Below are 18,597 nucleotides of genomic sequence, written 5' to 3'. Positions count from 1 at the left end.
GTGGCTTCTTAAGAGACTAACTGGTTTATTATGGCGCAAGCTGTCATGTGGGCAGCGCATGAAGTGGACAAGTCAGAGGTGGTAGTTAGGGAGAGGGAGGCAAGTTAATAAAAGTCCAGTTACATCCGTTTCAGCCACCCCCCAACCTGCTAACAACTTGATGGGCGTTGCTGTCCTTTATTGTAGCAGCAGTAACTGAAGATCAGTAGTAGCTGCCTATTTAAACCTTTGCCCCCGAAGAGCATAATTTAAGTTGGCAGATCTTCAGGGCTGGTTTCAGATTTTGCAAGCAGCTAAAGGGTATGTGGGAAAGCTTGTGTCATAAGTCCAAGAAAAGAAAACTATTGGCGCTGGGAGCAGGCCAGCCCACTCAAGAGGAACGAGAGGAAAGGCTGAAGATTCAAGCATGTTGGGTCTGAAGGAGGTGGTACAGGAAGGGTCAGGCACCCAAAGGGGTGTCATTAGTGTTGACTGAGAGGTATATTCAAGCGACAGACCGCCGGGCTTCCTTGCATCTCAAGAAATGCAATCTCCAGTGCTTTCTGGTTGAACTTAGTACCTCAGTCTCTCAGCAAACACTCCCATTATGCAGTAATTGCTGCCTATTCCACCGAGACGAAAAATTAAAAGTAGTTCATCTGAGGTACTGTAATTACTTGAGAAGAAGTTGTCAGAGCAGCTACTTTTACAGCAGTCCAAAAGAAATAAAAGAGGAAATGCCCTTCAAAGCCAATGCAAAGTCCCACAACTCTTGATGGGACTGCAGAGGCAGGAGCAGACAAAAAGGCAAGACTGGGATCTTCTAGATCTCCAGGTGATCTGCAGTAGACCAGCAATATTATTGTTTAACAAGTTAACAACAAAACGATTTCATCTGAGGCAGTTAACATAGCTGGCTTTCCTCAAGGCTTATTGGTGCTTTTTAAATTATTTATGTGTATGATTTATATAAAGGTAAAGGTACGCCTGACCATTAGGTCCAGTCGTGACCGACTCTGGGTTTGCGCGCTCATCTCGCATTATTGGCCGAGGGAGCCGGCGTATAGCTTTCAGGTCATGTGGCCAGCATGACAAAGCCGCTTCTGGCAAACCAGAGCAGCACACGGAAATGCCATTTACCTTCCCGCTGTAGTGGTTCCTATTTATCTACTTGCATTTTGACGTGCTTTCGAACTGCTAGGTTGGCAGGAGCTGGGACCAAGCAACAGGAGCTCACCCCGTCACAGGGATTCGAACCGCCGACCTTCTGATCAGCAAGCCCTAGGCTCAGTGGTTTAACCACAGTGCCACCTGGGTCCCTACCATACCTATGATTTTTATACTGAGCATTAAAAAACTAAGTTTATAATGTGTTTTTGTTTATGTCACTGGGTAAAGCACTATGCATAGAAGAAAATATAAATCCTGTCAATGATTAGCAGGAAACACCTACTGCAGAATATGAACAAAATGTTGAGAAGAGACGTGACTAATCAGTTTATTTCAATATTGAAATGCACCAACAGATATCGAGTGCAATAGCTCCTTCTTCTGCAAGCAGATCTGCTGCAGGAAGTAAGAAAAACTTCAGTCACACTTATAATACAAAGGGCTTTTGTATTTTCCTCCCTCTTCAAAGCAGAGGAAAATGCATCAGCAAAGCTCAAACTTCTTTCCTTGCTATTATGTGTCTATGCATTTTGCATTTGAGGCTGAATAGCTGTAAGGCAGCTTTTCATTCAGTGTGTACTGACTGTTGCATTCTTCTGCTGTGATTATCAAACTCTTTTTGCCTTTCACACTTGCAGGAGCTTTTTTTGAAAATACATACTTTGTCCCAAAAGAAATCTAGGAAATGGGAAGTGAACCTTGAGTGGAGTTACTGAGACTTAAATACATGTCACGTTTCTCATGAGAAAAAACTTTTGTTTGTATAGTTCTGGGCTTGCCCACTACCAGAATGCAGCCCTTGAGAGCTTTCAACTGGGTTAATGCCTCAGCCCCAAACAGGTTCCTCACCTTGGTTTAAATCCATTGCTTCTCCTATTCCTCCCCTAAGTTGGATACTTCGTCTTGAAGAACATCCTGAAAGGCACTCTTTGTCCTCAGAGCAGGTGTAGGGAACCTATGGCTGTTTTGATACTGCTGAACTATACCTCCCAGCAGCCTCAGCTAACATGACAAGTAGCCATGGATACTGGGAGGTGTAGTTCAGCAACATGAGGGCCAAATGCTCCCCAAACCTACCTTAGAGCAGTCTTTCCCTTCCAGATTCTTCCAACATTTAGGCTCATGTCTAGGTGTTGGGAGGTTCTGCCATTGTGTTACTTCCAGGGCAATTCAGGCTTCATCTGTTCCAGCAAGTCCCAGCTTGGTAGAGAGGCAAAAACTGCACCATGTGTACACCCTGAGTTCTACTAAGAGGTGTCCAGGCTAGTGTGTGTGTGTGTCTGTGTGTGTGTGCGCGAAGAGGTTAGAGGAGAAAAGTGGTGGAAATACTTTATAATCACAAACACTTGTGGACCTTAGAAACCCAGCATAGGTTTTGATTTCTAGACATTAGGCAGAGCGAATCTGGCAATGGGACTACCTCATTACCTAGAATACTCCTGCATACTCTACCAGAAAACCACTTTTTAATCCTGGCCTCTCACAAGGCAATATGTCACAGTGCCCCAGAAAACCACAGGGTCTCAAAGGATAAGTATAAAAGTTCAGTAAATCAATATACATACATACATATATATATATAATTTGACTTTAATTTACATGTCTCAAACAGGATAGAAGGCAAAGGCTTTTCTACCCTGATAAGGCAACCGTGAACTATGATAAACCGCAAGAGAATCAATCAAGGGAGAAGAAAATTCTACACAGGTTTGTAAAAGCTGTACTTTGTCCCCTTCCCTCCCTCCCCTCCCTTTCCCGCCCACACACTGAGCTCTGTTTAGAGTCCATCTTTACCACTTTTTCTTGTGTTCATCCATGGAAACCCCCCCAGGTCCCAAAGCCACAACAAGCAGCAGGCCACCTATGACAGACATAGTCTGGAAAAAGTCATATTTGAGAAAATCGTGGAGAGGCCTGTAAGTGGGGACGCTCCAGAAGGCATTCTGGATCAGGTTGATGATGAAAAGCCAGATGACTAGGGTAAGAGCAGCAAGCTTGGTCTTGAAGCCAACGGCTACCAAAATGATAAGCGCCATGCCAAAGATGTCCTGGAATATCTAGGGAGGAAGACAAATACCACACTTCAATTTAATGCATTATTTGCTTCAGTGGCTGGTGTCCCCAACTTGTTATCAACCACAGAGAGCAGGCATGCACCCAAGTAAAACAAATGTTGTGACCTCCTCAATACATTATGAAAATGTGTATGTATTTTCTTATTTGACTTAATTTGTTCTAGCTCTGTGATTGCTAAGAACAGACAAGCTGTTATTTAAGGTGATGCAACAGCACTCTCTGAATATTTGCTGACCTATTCAGCCCAGTGGCGTTTGAAAAAGACCCCAGAGTAGGAGAGAAGTCAAGCCTAGCAGATTCTCCATCCCTGGGTCTTTGGTAAGTGACAAGGCTGCAGCAAAAGCCAAACTGAGTAGTTTCCTTTATTAGTCAGGATAATGTCTTAAATTTCAAGGGCCTGGTCTATTTACTATCCAGTGGTGAGGTAGCACACAATGGCCCAACTGAGTTTGCGCTCATTTCAATAGAATACCAGCCAATTTTGCAGACAGAGAAAACCCAACCAAATCTTGTAATGTTGGATGCCACTCACAGTGAAGGCGCCAATTTCGAAGTGAAGGAGCGTCATGAACATGAGAACCAGGAGCAAGCGCCCACCAAGCTGCATGTACTGCCGTGGTGAGATATCGTCCATGGTAGGGACTCCAGCAAACATGGACTTCCCCTCAGAACGAGATTCTGCAAGTAGCAGGAGCAGTCCACCTCCGAGAGCCAAATTCCTATGAGGGAGAAAAAACATAAGGGGCTCAGACAATTTGGCCCTGGGGTCTGCAATGGAGGTATCAAACGGCATATTCTGTAACACAGTAGCACTCAGCACCTGGGCCTTCTCATGATTCTGCTGCTTCCCTAACCCCACAATTTTTGCCTTCCTAACTGCTGGGATGCACCTGGTGCTCTTTTTCACACCTCTAAATGACACCTATGGCAACTCTGGCCTGCTTGACTTAATTACTACCACTTAAAACCCCCTTCTGAGAGTCAGCAAACCTAGTTTACCTTACTTGATACATGTATTTTTCTTTAACCTAGATTACAGTATCTTTCTGGTAGATGGCTGCCCATTCACTCAGTGTTCCAAGATAACCATGGCCACATAACCCAAGGAGGTGAGGATTAGATATTCTTCCTGCAACAGCTTCTGTGATTTAGCATAGACAATGAGAAAGCTCTCCATACTGGGCTCCTCCTCCAGTTTAATTTTTAAAGCCTTGCCTCTTAACTCTTGCCAGGACGTGGGTCCTGCTTTGCCTTCGGTTTTTATGGTTGGAAAGAGGCTGCTGGGTTCTTTGTGGGGAGAGGGATCCTGCTTCTTCTGTGTTTTATTTGTTTGGGGTTACATGTTTTGCCTTTGGGGGGAGCATTCTGAGCTTTACCATGTTTTCTTTTTTGAGATGGGTATTTTTGGTGCTTGTAAGTTCTATATTTCTAGATGCGCTACTTGGCCTTATAACGTTAAGACGCCCCACTCTAGGACTTGTAAAATATTGAATAGTCCACAGCCCAAAGGGCTGAGTCATCCTTTCCCCAATGCTGGCAGTTTTCCTCCATCGCAGGACTCTAATTTTCCTCAAGAGATTAGAGAGCCTGTTGTTTTGTCTCCCGACATGTGCTTAGAGACAGTAAGCAAAGACTCAGTGTCTGCCCCCCTAGGCCATGAATATAGGGCAAGTGTGAACCCTATCCGCATAGGGGTACAGAAATGTTTATAAAGATATTTTATTTTAGATTTTGGATTCTCAGAACCCCATTTCCTAAGAAGAGTATTTACCATCTATTGAACTAATCTGTGTCTAAAGTTGAAGCTTTTGTGAGCCTAAACAGTTATGTTTTGTTTTTATAAATTACTGTTTTGTCTTTATCAGAGAAGCTGGGGCACCTCCAAATGCCTAGAAAATAAGAAATATCTGAATTAATTATTATAAATTAGTTACCATTGGGACCAGTGGAAGCAACTATCTGAGAGTGTGAAACAGAGGTTTATTTAAAATAAAACCTGCTTGGCTTTTGGCACAATCAAGACAGCATCTTTATGCAATAAGGAACAAGGACCTCTCTTTGGATTATTTTTTTTATGGCGAGAAACCTCTGCCAGCCTTCCAAGCACTTAAGGAGGGGCAGCTAGAGGAGGCCACTTGCAGACCCTGTATACTTTTTGTCTTTATACAAGAATTACTACGGTCACTTTTTCAATCTATATGGACTGGTGACAACACTGTGAGAGTTCTGAGTGAAAGGAGCTTGAGACAGAGCACAGTTGAATGCTTATGAAAGGGACTGCCTATAATCTGGTTGGTCACCATGACATTATCAAGTTGCACTATGTTGCTGAGCATAGCATCACTGGCCAGTAATCTTAGAGGTGGGATTATGTGCAATACAGCTTCCTTTCCCCCTTTATAAGCAACTTGTTTCCACCATCAAACTAGCAACCAGCCTCTTCTCAGGCACACAAGTCAACCCTTTCTAACTTGCATAAGCTTACATGAAGGTATGTGGGTGTGAGAGAATGAAAGAAATATTTCCCATACTAAAGGTGAAGTACATCAAAATACCCCATCATGAATCCTCTGTGGAGTTACAACACAACATGCCTTCTGGTTTTAACTCACCTCATCAAGAACTTGAGGTCCCATAAAATACTGTAGGCAATTGTCTGAAAAACAAGAAAGCAGTAGGTAGTGATGAGGACACCATCATTAGTTTAGCTCAAGGGCTCTACATAATCTCCAGATTTCCTGGGATAGGAATGATTTCCTTGGCAGCAGCCGTGAACAGTTGTTGAGAGTTCCTAGAAAACAGCTTTGGGGGCAGGAGCTGCCTTTCATTGGGAGCTGGTGTGTGAGACTAACGTTCACTTAGTTTTCAGGAAGATTCTCAAGAGCGTGCGAATAGGCATTAAAATGAGGAATGCAATTTAATGTGAGCAAATGAAAAATGATGCACATTGAGGCAAACAAAATAATTCTGAATTTCACATATTGGGGAAATCCAATGAAACTGAATGTTGGGAGACTTAGGACAGACAAAAGAAGTTGTTTCTTCACACAGTGCAGTTAAACTAAATCCCCCCCCACCCAAGGTAGTGATGGCCATCAATTTGGAGGGCTTTAAAAGAGGATTGGACAAATTAATGGAGTATAAGGCTGCCACTGGCGACTAGCCACAATGTCCATGTTCTGCCTCCACTGTCAGTCCGTGTGCCTCTGAATACTGGTTGCTGGGAATCACAGGTGGGCAGAGTGCTGCTATGCTCACGTTCTGCTTCTGCACTGTGAGAACAAGATCCTGGACCAGATGGACCCTTGCCCTGATCCAGCAGGGCTCTTTTTATGTTCTTAGTGCAGTACAAAAAATTATCACTAATGTACAATGAGAGCGGTAGCCGTGTTTTTCTGCTGAAACAATGAAGAGTCTTCAGCCACTCTAAAGACTGGGATTTATTGGCGCAGAAGCTTTTGCGGACTATTGCTCATTTTATCAGAAGTATGAAGAGTTCTCCACCAGATGTGTACACACACAGGTACAGAGATAAGAGGTTTACAGACACTGAGGCCAGGGAATAATCGAATGCAAGAAACAGCAAAAGACATTTCCCTGTTCCAGGCACAGCCCAAATGCGTACAAGCTAAGAAGAGAGTTGTCCATTCACAATGACAATCACTACCATCTTTCTAGTCTGTGGTTGCTGTTGTGACTAAATCAGTCTCTTCTTATCTTGTAAACTAGGGGAGACTAACCTGTGACTCTCCAAATGTTGCTGGACAAGAACTCCCATCACCCTGACTACTGGAGAAGTTGGCTGTGGCTAATGGGAGTTTGAAGTTCATCAACATTCGAAGGGCAGCTACCCCTATTCTATGCAATTGAACTTTACAAAGAAATACTGGACAATTATTGCTGTCTTTTTGCTTATATATATGTTTTTCTTTTTGTTTATTATATCCAGTAGGATAACACTTTAGGCATCTAATGAAGTGGACTATACTCCAGGAAAGTAGGTATCACAATCAATCTGCTAGACTTGGCACACCTACTTTGCTGAAAACAACCAGAAAGTAGAATAATACTTTTGAACAACTTGCTCACAAGCTCAAGACTTGCCAAATGCTGCACTGGACTCATGGAATTCTGTATTTTGCCTTAAAGATGAAAAAAATGTTTTGCAAAGAGAAGCCATTGGGGAAGAATATTGGGTCAAAACATGTTTGATAATTTAAGACTGATAATATAGTTAATAAGCATTGTTTTATTGAAGCTTATTGGCAATAAACATTGAATTGCTATCATTCAAAGTCTTTTACAATTGACATTCGGCAATAGATACAGAACTTCATATAATTTCAGCATACCTCAAACCTTAACATTTTATTCCTATATGGCTCCATCACTACTACTGTTTTGGAGGGCAGATACAACTTTTGTGTTTAATCAAACCTCCTGCTTATTTGGACTGCTGTGAATTTTACTGCTTTCTATTCTGTTTATATTTTATGGTGTTTGTTGATCTGAACTCTAGGAAAGAACAGAGGCATGTAAATAATTGTAAAGAAATGAAAACATGATCCTCCTACCCTGAAGCAGCTTGACTGGATCCGAGCATATCTTTTCACTCTGGGATCTAGATCTTGTTCCTTACACTTTCAACTCACCTGCATGAAAATGATTCCAAACAGGCCAAAGCATGCGTAAGGGACAAACTTTCTGGCGAGAACAAGCACACACCCAGCTAAAAGAACAAGAGAGAAGGTGCTTCAGGGACGACAGAAGAATTGCAACAAGGAAACAAAATACAGAAAGTGTTTTCCACATGCCTGTTTCCTACACTTGTCCTGAAGCAGCTTTAAATGAAGAATGGTGGCACCTGGATTGTGGAATATGCTCCCTTCTTTGGTCCGTCTGGTGCCAATGTCAGTCTCATTCTGGTGCCAGGTTAAGACCTGGTAATTTTCTCAGGCGTTTATAAACTGTTAATTTTGCAAGTTACTATTATAGAAGTTGGCTGCTCTGTGTTTTACGATTACAGTTATTTACTGTTTTATATGCTTCTTGTTTTACTAATGAAATTGCTATTTTGAATTATTGTTTTGTACCCTGCCCTGAGATAAATCTGATACAGGATGAGCTATAAATATTTTAACATATGTAAAGCCACCTTATTCTGCATGAGCATGCCCAAATATTAAGCTCTTCTTTGGAGGACAATTCCTGAATTCCTGTCTTCTGAAGTGAGGCAGATGGAGAATGCTACTCTGCTGTGGTGCCTGGCTTGGAGTACTTCTCTGGCACTGCGTGGATTTTTTTATTTGCCCAGCCTTTTTAGTTTAAACTGTTAGGTTTTATTTTTTTATTCTGGAGCTGTAAACATTTGAGGTTACTACCGTATACAGTACTATCTTAGTGTGTCTAGTTTCAAAGAGCAGGGCTTTGACAAATTCTATGGAAACTAATGCTGTTTGATGTAAACATAAAACCTAGTCCCTAGTCTGCATTCTAAATTTGGCCCTCAAGGCAAATCACTCACTGAAAGTTCTAGAAAGAATGCAACCATGTACTTGTGTCCCACCTTTGGCAGCAATACCAATGGAGGATACCAGATCATTCTTCACCCTGTCACCAAAGGAAGAAGCCCTTACCTAGCTGCCCACACATGTTGATTAATACAAAAAGTGTGGCTAAGAGTGCACCGCTTCCCCATGACATGTTGATGTAGTCTCGTTGTTCATTCCACTGGAACCACATCCTGATGCCATCCTCCAAGAAGGTGCTAATCAGGCAGAGGTGAGCCAGATGAGGTAGGTAGTGCTTTGTCACACGCAGGAACTGGGGCGAAAGAAAGACAACATGAGAGACAGGACAGTGCCCCTAAATGGCTGCAGAAATGAAGGTCAGCCTTGCCTAGACTTAATACCAACTTTGTCCAAATGATCTCTGGGTTCTTCTGCTCCACAAGGTGGCAAATATATACTACATACGTTCAACATCTGGAAGGCAAATGTATCTGGCCAATTTATACATGCAAGAACAAGCTACTGACGTTATAACTTGGTGTATTGGTCAAGTGTAGGTTGCTCCAAACACTTTCGTTTTCAGACCTGCTCCTGAATGAAACATGTAGACAAGTGAAACTAATCTCTTACAGAGTCTGAGTCTGGTACGGTACTACTTATCATTTCCCCTCATATCAGGAGACAAAAACAACTATACATATACATTCTGCTGCTTGAGGTAAATCCAAATGCTAAATCTTATCTGTTTGAAGACATAGTGGCTCCCGACTTAGTCATTTTCTCTGCTCCCAACCTCCCCTCTCACACACAAAATTCCTTTCAAGCAGCAGTTTGCAAACTTTTTCTTTTTTGCAAAGATAACTTAAAATGGCTAGTGGCCTTGATGGACTACTTAATAAACTTTCCCCCCTTCATCACCAGCAACATCAAAACCCGTTCCTGTTGATGTTGGCATCCATCTGTCTCAAGTGACAAAGGAGTTTCTCACATATAATGAAAATCATGGGACCTAGGCCAGGGCCTTGTTAACCTGTTCAGCCTCGATCAAAATGGCCTTGCAGGGGCAGGGGAGGAAATCAAATGCAGGGCAAATACAGATATTCCCAACTGTTCTGCATTATTCCCACAGACCGCCTGAATCAGGAGCACCATCTACAGGGGGCTGTGGGGCCAGCCCCCCCCCAAAAAAAATCCAAGGGGGCCACCAGCCGCCCCCCATTCCACAGCAATCCTTAAAAGGATGCACCAGGACAAAATGCTTCAACAGTTGACAAGCCCCAGACAGTACAGCACATTCCATGGCAGCATGAGGTTAGCATACTAGCACAACACTGGCCCCACTATTTTTATGCAAGGATCATTAGTCTTGTTAGAGACCCTCTCCTACCCCCATGGCCCTGCAAACTTCAACAATAAAGGAGCAATAGTAGGGCTGTGTCATTTAAATTGCAATCTTATGCATACTAATTTAGAATTCAACTACTGAATTCAAATGGCTTTACTCCCAGGTAAGCAAGCACAAGGCTATAGCTGCCAACATTTGGTTGATGAATTAAAACTTTTAATTGATTTCAAGGAAAGGCAAGTCAGTGATGAAGTTTTGAATTATTTTTCATTCAAGTCCTTAACCAAAACTGTGGATGGTAGGCACCACTTTAGAAGAGGCATCTCTCACATAAGAAGGAATGCTTCTCCTAAGATGGAACCAGACAGGACACAAACAGGCTTGCAGTCATACCTCGACATCTGAAGGCTTTGACTTCCAAAGTCGAAGCCTCCGGAAGTCCATCCGGCACGTGCGTTCTGCACCTGCGCAGTCGGTGCATGCACTGTAATGCTTCGACAACCGAAAACCTCGACTTACGAAGACGACCGCAGAACGGATCGTCTTCATAAGTCGAGGTACCACTGTATTTATCAATTAAGTAACCTTCCCTTCCCATTCTCAAACATTTGTTATTCAAATGAAGAACATATGCAGATTTAACTATTTAATAAAACACCATATGATTGGTGAATACTTCTTTTAATTAAAAACTATGATTACGTATATACTAGAGTATAAGCTGACCCGGATATAAGCTGAGGCACCTAATTTTACCCCCCAAAACAGGGAAATCTTATTGACTCGAGTAAGAGGAGGAAGGAGAAGCCGGAAAGGGCTGCTTTCAGGCTGCTCATTCCTCCACCGACAGTGGCAAAGGCAGAGGAGGAAGGAGCAGCCCAAAAGGGCTGCTTTCGGGCTGCTCGTTCCTCCGCCGCCACCTCTGCCACTCGCAAGAGGAGGCATACCGGTAGGAGCTGTGGTTGGGAGAGGCACAGCGCAGCGCAGCTCCCAACTGCGGCTCCTGTGCCTGCCCTTGCAAGAGGCGGGCGGCGGGACCAGCGGCGAGAAAGGGCTCCTTTCGGGCTGCTCATCCCTCTACCGCCGCCTCACTCGAGTATATGCTGAGGGGGGCTTTTTCAGCATAAAAAATGTGCTGAAAAACTCGGCTTATACTAGAGTATATAGGGTAATTGAAGTTTTCTTTTCTTTACCAGTTCTAAGTGATATATAGTTCACAGTCTTAAGAGCAAATTCTGGTGGTGCTTTATGTGGAGAACAGGAAGTGCAAGTCACTTCATATTCCTCAGGCAACTTGTAACTTCAGAAAGTTGCCCTCAATGAGGCCCACCCATTCTCCCTTGGTACACGTCACAACATTTATGCTTACCATTCCAATTACATGCAATTGAGTTTACAAACTCAATGTTTGTAAACCTCCAGTTTACAAATTATGTTGATGTTTACCTGTAGATAAAACTCATGATCAGTTATGCTTAAGAATGGGCCACAAGGCTGCAATCCTATGCATTTGTCTAGGAATATGGTATACTGAACATGGGAACAACTTTCAAATACAGGACACTGATAAACCTGTTTCTCACCAATATAATGTTGTCTGCATTATATACCTGAATGTATCATGCAAAAAATAAATCCTCTTATCCAAAATGCCTTGATTGCCAGAAAGATAATCAAGGCACAAAGATAGTCAAGGCAACAAAAATAAAAAATGTTTTGTTCATTTTGGCTGACTAATAGACTTGCATTCCATACCACGTGACTGGGTGAATTTGCCAAAAAGGTTAAAGAAAAACAGGTATTATGTTATAACCTGTACATGTACAAGGAAGCTCTTTAATAACATATTAAAAAATGCACTTGATGGCAAAGAGTTGATAAATCCCATTTAATATCAGAGTGCACACAAATAATCACACCTTTTCATTCCAGATTAACCTGGAAGAATTGTCTTCACCTTTCATAACTCAATGCACATAATCATTGACACAAATCAGAAACCCATTCTAAGCCTACATATGCATTGTTTTACACTCCAGTACAGTGGTACCTCGGTTTAAGTACACAATTGGTTCCGGAAGTCTGTACTTAAACTGAAGCAAACTTTCCCATTGAAAGTAATGGAAAGTGGATTAATCCGTTCCAGATGGTCCGTGGAGTACTTAAACTGAAGCGTACTTAACCCGAAGTATGAGTGTAATTGGTTCTGGAAGTCCGTACTTAACCTTAAGCGTACTTTCCCATTGAAAGTAATGGAAAGTGGATTAATCCATTCCAGACAGGTCCGCGGAGTACTTAAACTGAAAGTACTCAAACCGAAGCATACTTAAACCGAGGTATGACTGTACTTATTGTAATTGCAGCTGTGGACAAAGCACAATGGCCAATTTTATGTAGGTATATTACACACAGTTATTTGATGTATGAAAATAACCACAACACTTAAGTGTTGTTCCTCGTGGCCAAAAATGCTGAAATCACTTCCACCTAGTTGGATTCCAAACCAGTAATGTCAATATACAGTTAAATGTGGAACTTGTGGCTTTTCCTATGTTGTTGGACCACAAGCTTAATGTGAGTCAATGTTGTGATGCATCAAAAGTAGTATAGTGTCCAGATCAAGGGAAGTAATAAAGGTAAAGGGACCCCTGACCATTAGGTCCAGTCGTGACCGACTCTGGGGTTGCGCGCTCATCTCGCATTATTGGCCGAGGGAGCCGGCGTATAGCTCCCAGGTCATGTGGCCAGCATGACAAAGCCGCTTCTGGCAAACCAGAGCAGCACATGGAAACGCCGTTTACCTTCCCGCTGTAGCGGTTCCTATTTATCTACTTGCATTTTTGACGTGCTTTCGAACTGCTAGGTTGGCTGGGACCAAGCAATGGGAGCTCACCCCGTCACAGGGATTCGAACCGCCGACCTTCTGATCAGCAAGCCCTAGGCTCAGTGGTTTAACCACAGCGCCACCTGGGTTCCTGGGGAAGTAATAGCACTGCTCTATTCTGCCTTGGTTAGACCACAGCTGAAGTACTGTTTCCAGTATCTAAATTTCTCCATGTGTGTTTTGCTACTGGTGCAGGTCCAATTGCAACCACATTGCGATTTCTGGGCACCATTTTGGCAACTGACATCTCCATCAAGCCAGCTGATTTGCACAGAGTCCTCCATCATCACATCAAATAAACTAAGTGCAAGGCTGAATACATATATATTTGACTGTGTTGCAGACTTTCCACAGGCTACCTAAATGGAACTCATGGGCTACAGTTTAAAAACCTTACTCCATTGTTAATACTATTTCCATTTCCACTGTGTGTCTCCTTGCATACTGGGCAAATGAATAAGAGCAAGCTACATATAGTTGAAAGGGACCCGGGTGGCACTGTGGTCTAAACCACAGAGCCTAGGGCTTGCCGATCAGAAGGTCAGAGGTTCGAATCCGCACAACCGGGTGAGCTACTGTTGTTCGGTCTCAGCTCCTGCCCACCTAGCAGTTTGAAAGTATGTCAAGTGCAAGTAGATAAATAGGTATCACTCCGGTGGGAAGGTAAACGGCGTTTCCGTGCGCTGCTCTGGTTCGCCAGAAGCGGCTTAGTCATGTTGGCCTCATGACCCGGAAGCTGTCTGTGGACAAACGCCGGCTCCCTCGGCCTATACAGCGATATGAGTGTGCAACCCCACCCAGAGTTGTCTGCGACTGAACCAAACGGTCAGGGGTACCTTTACCTTTACATATAGTTGAGATAATAGAATTATAGAATTGTAGCATTGGAAGGGATCTGAGAGTCATCTCGTCCAATTCCCTGGGCAAACATACATTCCATTGTGGAGACCGTAACCTAGGTTTAAGGTGCCATTTGGCTCTTAGCTTATATTAAGTTTCTAACACTGACTGTGTCCAGTTCTGGGCACAATTTAAGGAGGTTGACAAGCTGGAACGTGTGCAGAGAAGGGCGACCAAGATGATATGGAATCCAAGCCTGATTAGGAATGTTTAAGGGAATTGGGTATGTTTAGCCTGGTAAAGAGGAGATTCAGAGGAGGTAAAATAGCCATCTTTAAATACCTAAATGGCTGTCACAGAGAGGATAAAGCAAACTTGTTTTCTCATGCTCCAGAAGCTAGGACAGACGTCAGCAACGTTTTCTGCCCGTGGGCCGGACATGGGCCACACAGGCGCAGAAGTGATTTCCAGTGCCACGCTGCCCATGTCCCAAACACCAGAAATGGCTTCTGGGTATGTCCGCAGCTGCGCAGAAGCGATTTCTGGCACTGCAGACATTTTGGAAATGGGCAGTGCAGCACCAGAAATCGCTTTTGCGCATGTCCGTGGCTGCGCAGAAGCGATTTCCGGTGCTGGCTACCCATTTCCAAAATGTCTGCAGTGCCAGAAATCGCTTCTGCGGCTTCGTAGGCGCGATTTCTGGCGCTGCTCAGCGAGTCCCCACGCCACGCTGGTTTACCGCAGCGTGCGGGGGACTTGCCGAGTGGGCGGCTTGGTTCACGGGCAGCCCATGAGCTGGATAAATGGCCTCCATGGGCCGTAAGTTGCCGATACCTGAGCTAGGACCTGGACCAATCGCTTCAAGTTACAGGAAAGGAGATTCTGACTAAACATCAGGAATAACTTTGTGATAGTAAGACCTGTTTCAACAGTGGAATTGACTCCCTAGGGAGGTGGTGGACTCTCCTTCCTGGGAGGTTTTGAAGCAGAGGTTGGGTAGCCATCTGTCAGGTTAGATTTAGTTGCGATTCCTACATTGCAGGGAGTTGGACTAAATGATCCTCGGGGTAACTTCCAGCTCTACAATTCTGTGATTCTATGAACTCCTACCACCCGTCACCATGCTGGATGTGACCAAAAGTGCTTGGAATTAAGCAACATCTGGGAGGATTAGATTCCACATCCTTGATATACAAAAAACCATGTCACACAGGGCTGGTGCAGCATGAAGCCAACTTTGCACCAGCTCTTGGTACTCCAGGAGGCTGGGGGAACGATTGACCGCCATGGCCCTTCCCAGCACCGGCCTTTTGCCTCCTCTGGAGTAAGGATATGGGGGCCAGTTGTACCGTATGTCACCTAGCCTGAAGAGAGGACCCTTTTCCCTGTAAACTGCATTTTAAACCAGGCTCCTTGAGGGCAGGAAGACCAGTGTCAGAAACTTCACTGTCAGTTAACTTGTTTCACTTTGTCTTTAAGCCTCGCTTGTGGTTATTTCGCAATACCGAATTGATTCTGTTGTCATTTCTGAATAACTGGCATGCTCTTTATTTGCTGGCAAATTTTTGGAATGTTTGCACAGCTCTTTGTGGTAGAAAAGTGGCATATAAGTAAACTCAACCAACCAATCCAATCCTTTTAGTTTTCCCACCCAGAGTCAATTCGCCCATCCCCCCCCCTCATGCCTTAGGATCCAGATCAGGCACGTCTGAGGCAAGACCGGCCACACGATCTTCTCACCGCCCCAGATGCAGGCTCACGTCACCTCACTCGTGCGTGGGCCATGCTAGGGCAGCAAGCTAACTAAGGGGATGCAGGGCAGGCCCCTAGGCACGCTTTCCAGCCGCTTTCCACCCCTCGGAATTTGCCGCCTGAGGCAGCTGCCTCGCGCTGCCTCACGGCAGGGTCGGACCAGCGAGGAGAAGTGAAAGCGGCCGTGCCCGAGGAGAAGCGTTCCGGCCTCCTGGCTTCTCCCGAAAAAGGCGGCGAGCGGCTCACAGGGCTGCCGGCCTCCTTCTCTCAGGAGGGCGCCCCTCCCTCGGGCTGAAACGCTGCTCCTCCTCACCGCCGCCATCTCCCCGCTCGCGAAAGGCAGGCGAACGGGAAGGGACTAAAGAGCGAGGGAAATGGTACCTTCCTCCAGCTCGCCCTCCCCTCCTCTCAGGCAAAGATGGTACGGCCCCAATCAGGCGGCTCATTAGGCCGGCCGCGCCGCGGAATTCCATCCGAGGAAGGGAGGGGAGGAACTCACCTGATCGGCCAGGTCTTCGGCCGCCCCCATTACATCGCCGCTGGGCGCCATGGTCCGCTGAAGCGAGGCTCGGCCACGCGCGCGCGCCTTCTCTTTCTCCCTGCCCCCTGCCCCCCTCCCCGCTTTCCTGAGGGGCTCCACGAGTGAGTGGGCGGTGCCTGAGCTCAACCAACCGCAGGCCGAGCCAGCTTCTTTCCCAACCCCTCCTCCAGATCGCCATGCGATTTAAGGCAGCGATTGCTACGGTGGCCGACAAGGCGCCTGTTACAATCAGAGCTCCGGCATTTACAGCAGTCGACTTTTCCCGCCCTTGCCTCCAGGGTCAAAGGTCAGAGAAACGTTCCTCTGCGTCCGCTTGACGCGACTGTCAATTCCAGCTCTCGGCTCTCAGTGGAGGCTCAGGCTGTCTGTCACCCCTACTTTTTTTTTTTTTTGCCTGTCTCAATGGGTCCGCTCAGCTTCCGCCATGACAGCGTCTCATCCGCCGCCGGCAGCTTGTTGCCGTGGCAACTTCACTTAAGCGCCGACTGACGAGTCAGGCTAATGCATGAAGTGCCACGTATACTGTATACAAGGCCCGCTTTCCCTTCAGATGAAATAATAAAAAGCGCTGTCTTTAAAGCACGTGCGAAGCGTATTTCGCCTCTCAAAAAACACACTGCCTCTCCTCAGAAAGTTGCAACTCATGAAATCAAAATCGAAAATGACGTGGAAATGCGAGGAACTGAATTTAAGACTGGGAAACAGAAACTTAAGATAAATCGAAACGGGCGGATTCACTCGTATCCTTTGACCTGGCAAAATACAGAACAGGAGGGCGGCAGGCAGGCAGGCGATGGCGGGGGGGGGGGGTGTTAGGAAACGACACCCCCACTGGTGCTGAAATAACTTCAAAGCAACCCATTACAGTCTACTGCAGCCGAACCGGATGGCCCCTCTGTAATTTGCCACACGTATGCACACATACACATGAATTTATAGATAGATCTGTCTGTGCTTTGCTACCCAGAGCAGAAATACATGACTCTTGACACATAGGCAGTATTGTACAGTAATACATGAAGGCCAGGGCAAAAAAATAAATAGGGGGACATATTCTGTTGAGGGGGCAAGCGTTGTTAAATTTCTGAAAGAAAAAAAAATAGGGGGCATAGGCACTGGGGGGGGCACCCAGCCCCCATCACATGCCCCACAAATTTTCATGCTGGGACTGTGTACGTGGAAGGGATGTGCACGTCTGTCAGCACACCCATTGGCGCAAGCATTTGACACCAGCAGGGGCCAGGATAGAACCCTGCAACATCCCACATGCCTTGTTTTTTCAGGATGATGACAGACCCTCTTAAGCATCCCTATTTTCCAGGGGCGTCCCTGAATTAGAGAAGCTGCCCCGGTTTCTGATTTGATCCCGGAATCTCCCACTTTTCCTTAAGATGTCCCTATTTCCATTGGAGAAATGTTGGAGGGGATGGAATTATCCGACCCCTGAGCCATCTGAAGGCAAACCTGTATAGGGAAGTTTTTAAAAAATGTTTAATGTTTTATTATGTATTTATACAGTATATGTTGGAAGCTGCCCAGGGTGGCTGGGCAACCCAGTAAGATGTGTGGGGTATATATAAATAGTAAAATATTCTTATGAAATGGGATGTCCCTATTTTCATCAGATGAGTGTTGGAGAATATGTGATGAGGAACTCTTTGGTGGACAGCATTTACCCACCTCAAAAAAATACCAAAGATTATAGACAGGAGGCTCTGAGTTTACATAGAATCATAGAATTGTAGAGTTGGAAGGGACCCCCCGTGGGTCATCTTGCCCAACTCCCTGCAATGCAGGAATGTCAACTAAAGCATCCATGACAGATGGGTGCAAGCTCCCTTTGTTCCTTGGGTGCAGCTCATCAGGCCCTCAATATTTGAATTCATTTAAAGTAGCTTGGTCTGAAGCTCAACATCAAAAGAACTAAGATCATGGCCACTGGTCCCATCATCTCCTGGCAAATAGAAGGGGATGAGAGATTTTACTTTGTTGGGCTTCATGATCACTAAAGATGTGACAGCAATCACGAAATTAAAAGACGCCTGCTTCTTGGGAGAAAAGCAATGACGAACCTAGACAGCATCTTAAAAAGCAGAGACATCACCTTGCCGACAAAGGTCTGTATAGTTAAAGCTATGGTTTTCCCAGTAGTGATGTATGGAAGTGAGAGCTGGACCATAAAGAAGGCTGATCGCTGAAGAATTGATGCTTTTGAATTATGGTGCTGGAGGAGATTCTTGAGAGTCCCATGGACTGCACGAAGATCAAACCTGTCCATTCTGAAGGAAATCAGCCCTGAGTGCTCACTGGAAGGATAGATCCTGAAGCTGAGGCTCCAATACTTTGGCCACCTCATGAGAAGAGAAGACTCCCTGGAAAAAACCCTGATGTTGGGAAAGATGGAGGGCACTAGGAGAAGGGGACGACAGAGGACGAGATGGTTGGACAGTGTTCTCGAAGCTACCAACATGAGTCTGACCAAACTGGGGGAGGCAGTGGA

General features: G+C 45.1%; 1 protein-coding gene and 1 long non-coding RNA gene across 5 annotated transcripts; one reads left to right on the top strand and one right to left on the bottom strand.

Moving 5' to 3' along the window:
* Window positions 1-2,723: 2,723 nt before the first annotated feature.
* On the bottom strand, window positions 2,724-16,368 carry LOC118097839 (surfeit locus protein 4). Of its 2 annotated transcripts, XM_035141099.3 has the most exons (6): window positions 16,056-16,368; window positions 8,862-9,048; window positions 7,878-7,954; window positions 5,838-5,881; window positions 3,758-3,944; window positions 2,724-3,206 (listed from the first exon to the last, which is right to left on the bottom strand). In XM_035141099.3, the coding sequence occupies exons 1-6, from the start codon at window positions 16,104-16,106 to the stop codon at window positions 2,940-2,942; spliced, it is 813 nt and encodes a 270-aa protein (XP_034996990.1). In that variant the 5' UTR covers window positions 16,107-16,368; the 3' UTR covers window positions 2,724-2,939. The 2 variants fall into 2 exon arrangements, with proteins under 2 accessions (XP_034996990.1, XP_088515057.1); XM_088658931.1 differs by lacking the exons at window positions 8,862-9,048; window positions 16,056-16,368 and having other exon boundaries at window positions 7,800-7,940.
* LOC148683356 (uncharacterized) lies at window positions 2,751-7,514 on the top strand. Of its 3 annotated transcripts, none has more exons than XR_015947342.1 (3): window positions 2,751-2,856; window positions 4,258-4,334; window positions 7,175-7,514. It is a non-coding gene; the product is annotated as an uncharacterized LOC148683356 (long non-coding RNA). The 3 variants fall into 3 exon arrangements; XR_015947341.1 differs by adding an exon at window positions 3,389-3,543 and having other exon boundaries at window positions 2,760-2,856; window positions 4,258-7,514; XR_015947340.1 differs by having other exon boundaries at window positions 4,258-7,514.
* Window positions 16,369-18,597: the final 2,229 nt, after the last annotated feature.

The sequence above is a fragment of the Zootoca vivipara genome, chromosome 15, assembly GCF_965207765.1.
Source record: "Zootoca vivipara chromosome 15, rZooViv2.hap1.1, whole genome shotgun sequence".
In the NCBI taxonomy this organism is placed as follows: Eukaryota; Metazoa; Chordata; class Lepidosauria; order Squamata; family Lacertidae; genus Zootoca; species Zootoca vivipara.
This window is presented reverse-complemented; position numbering and strand designations above follow the sequence as displayed.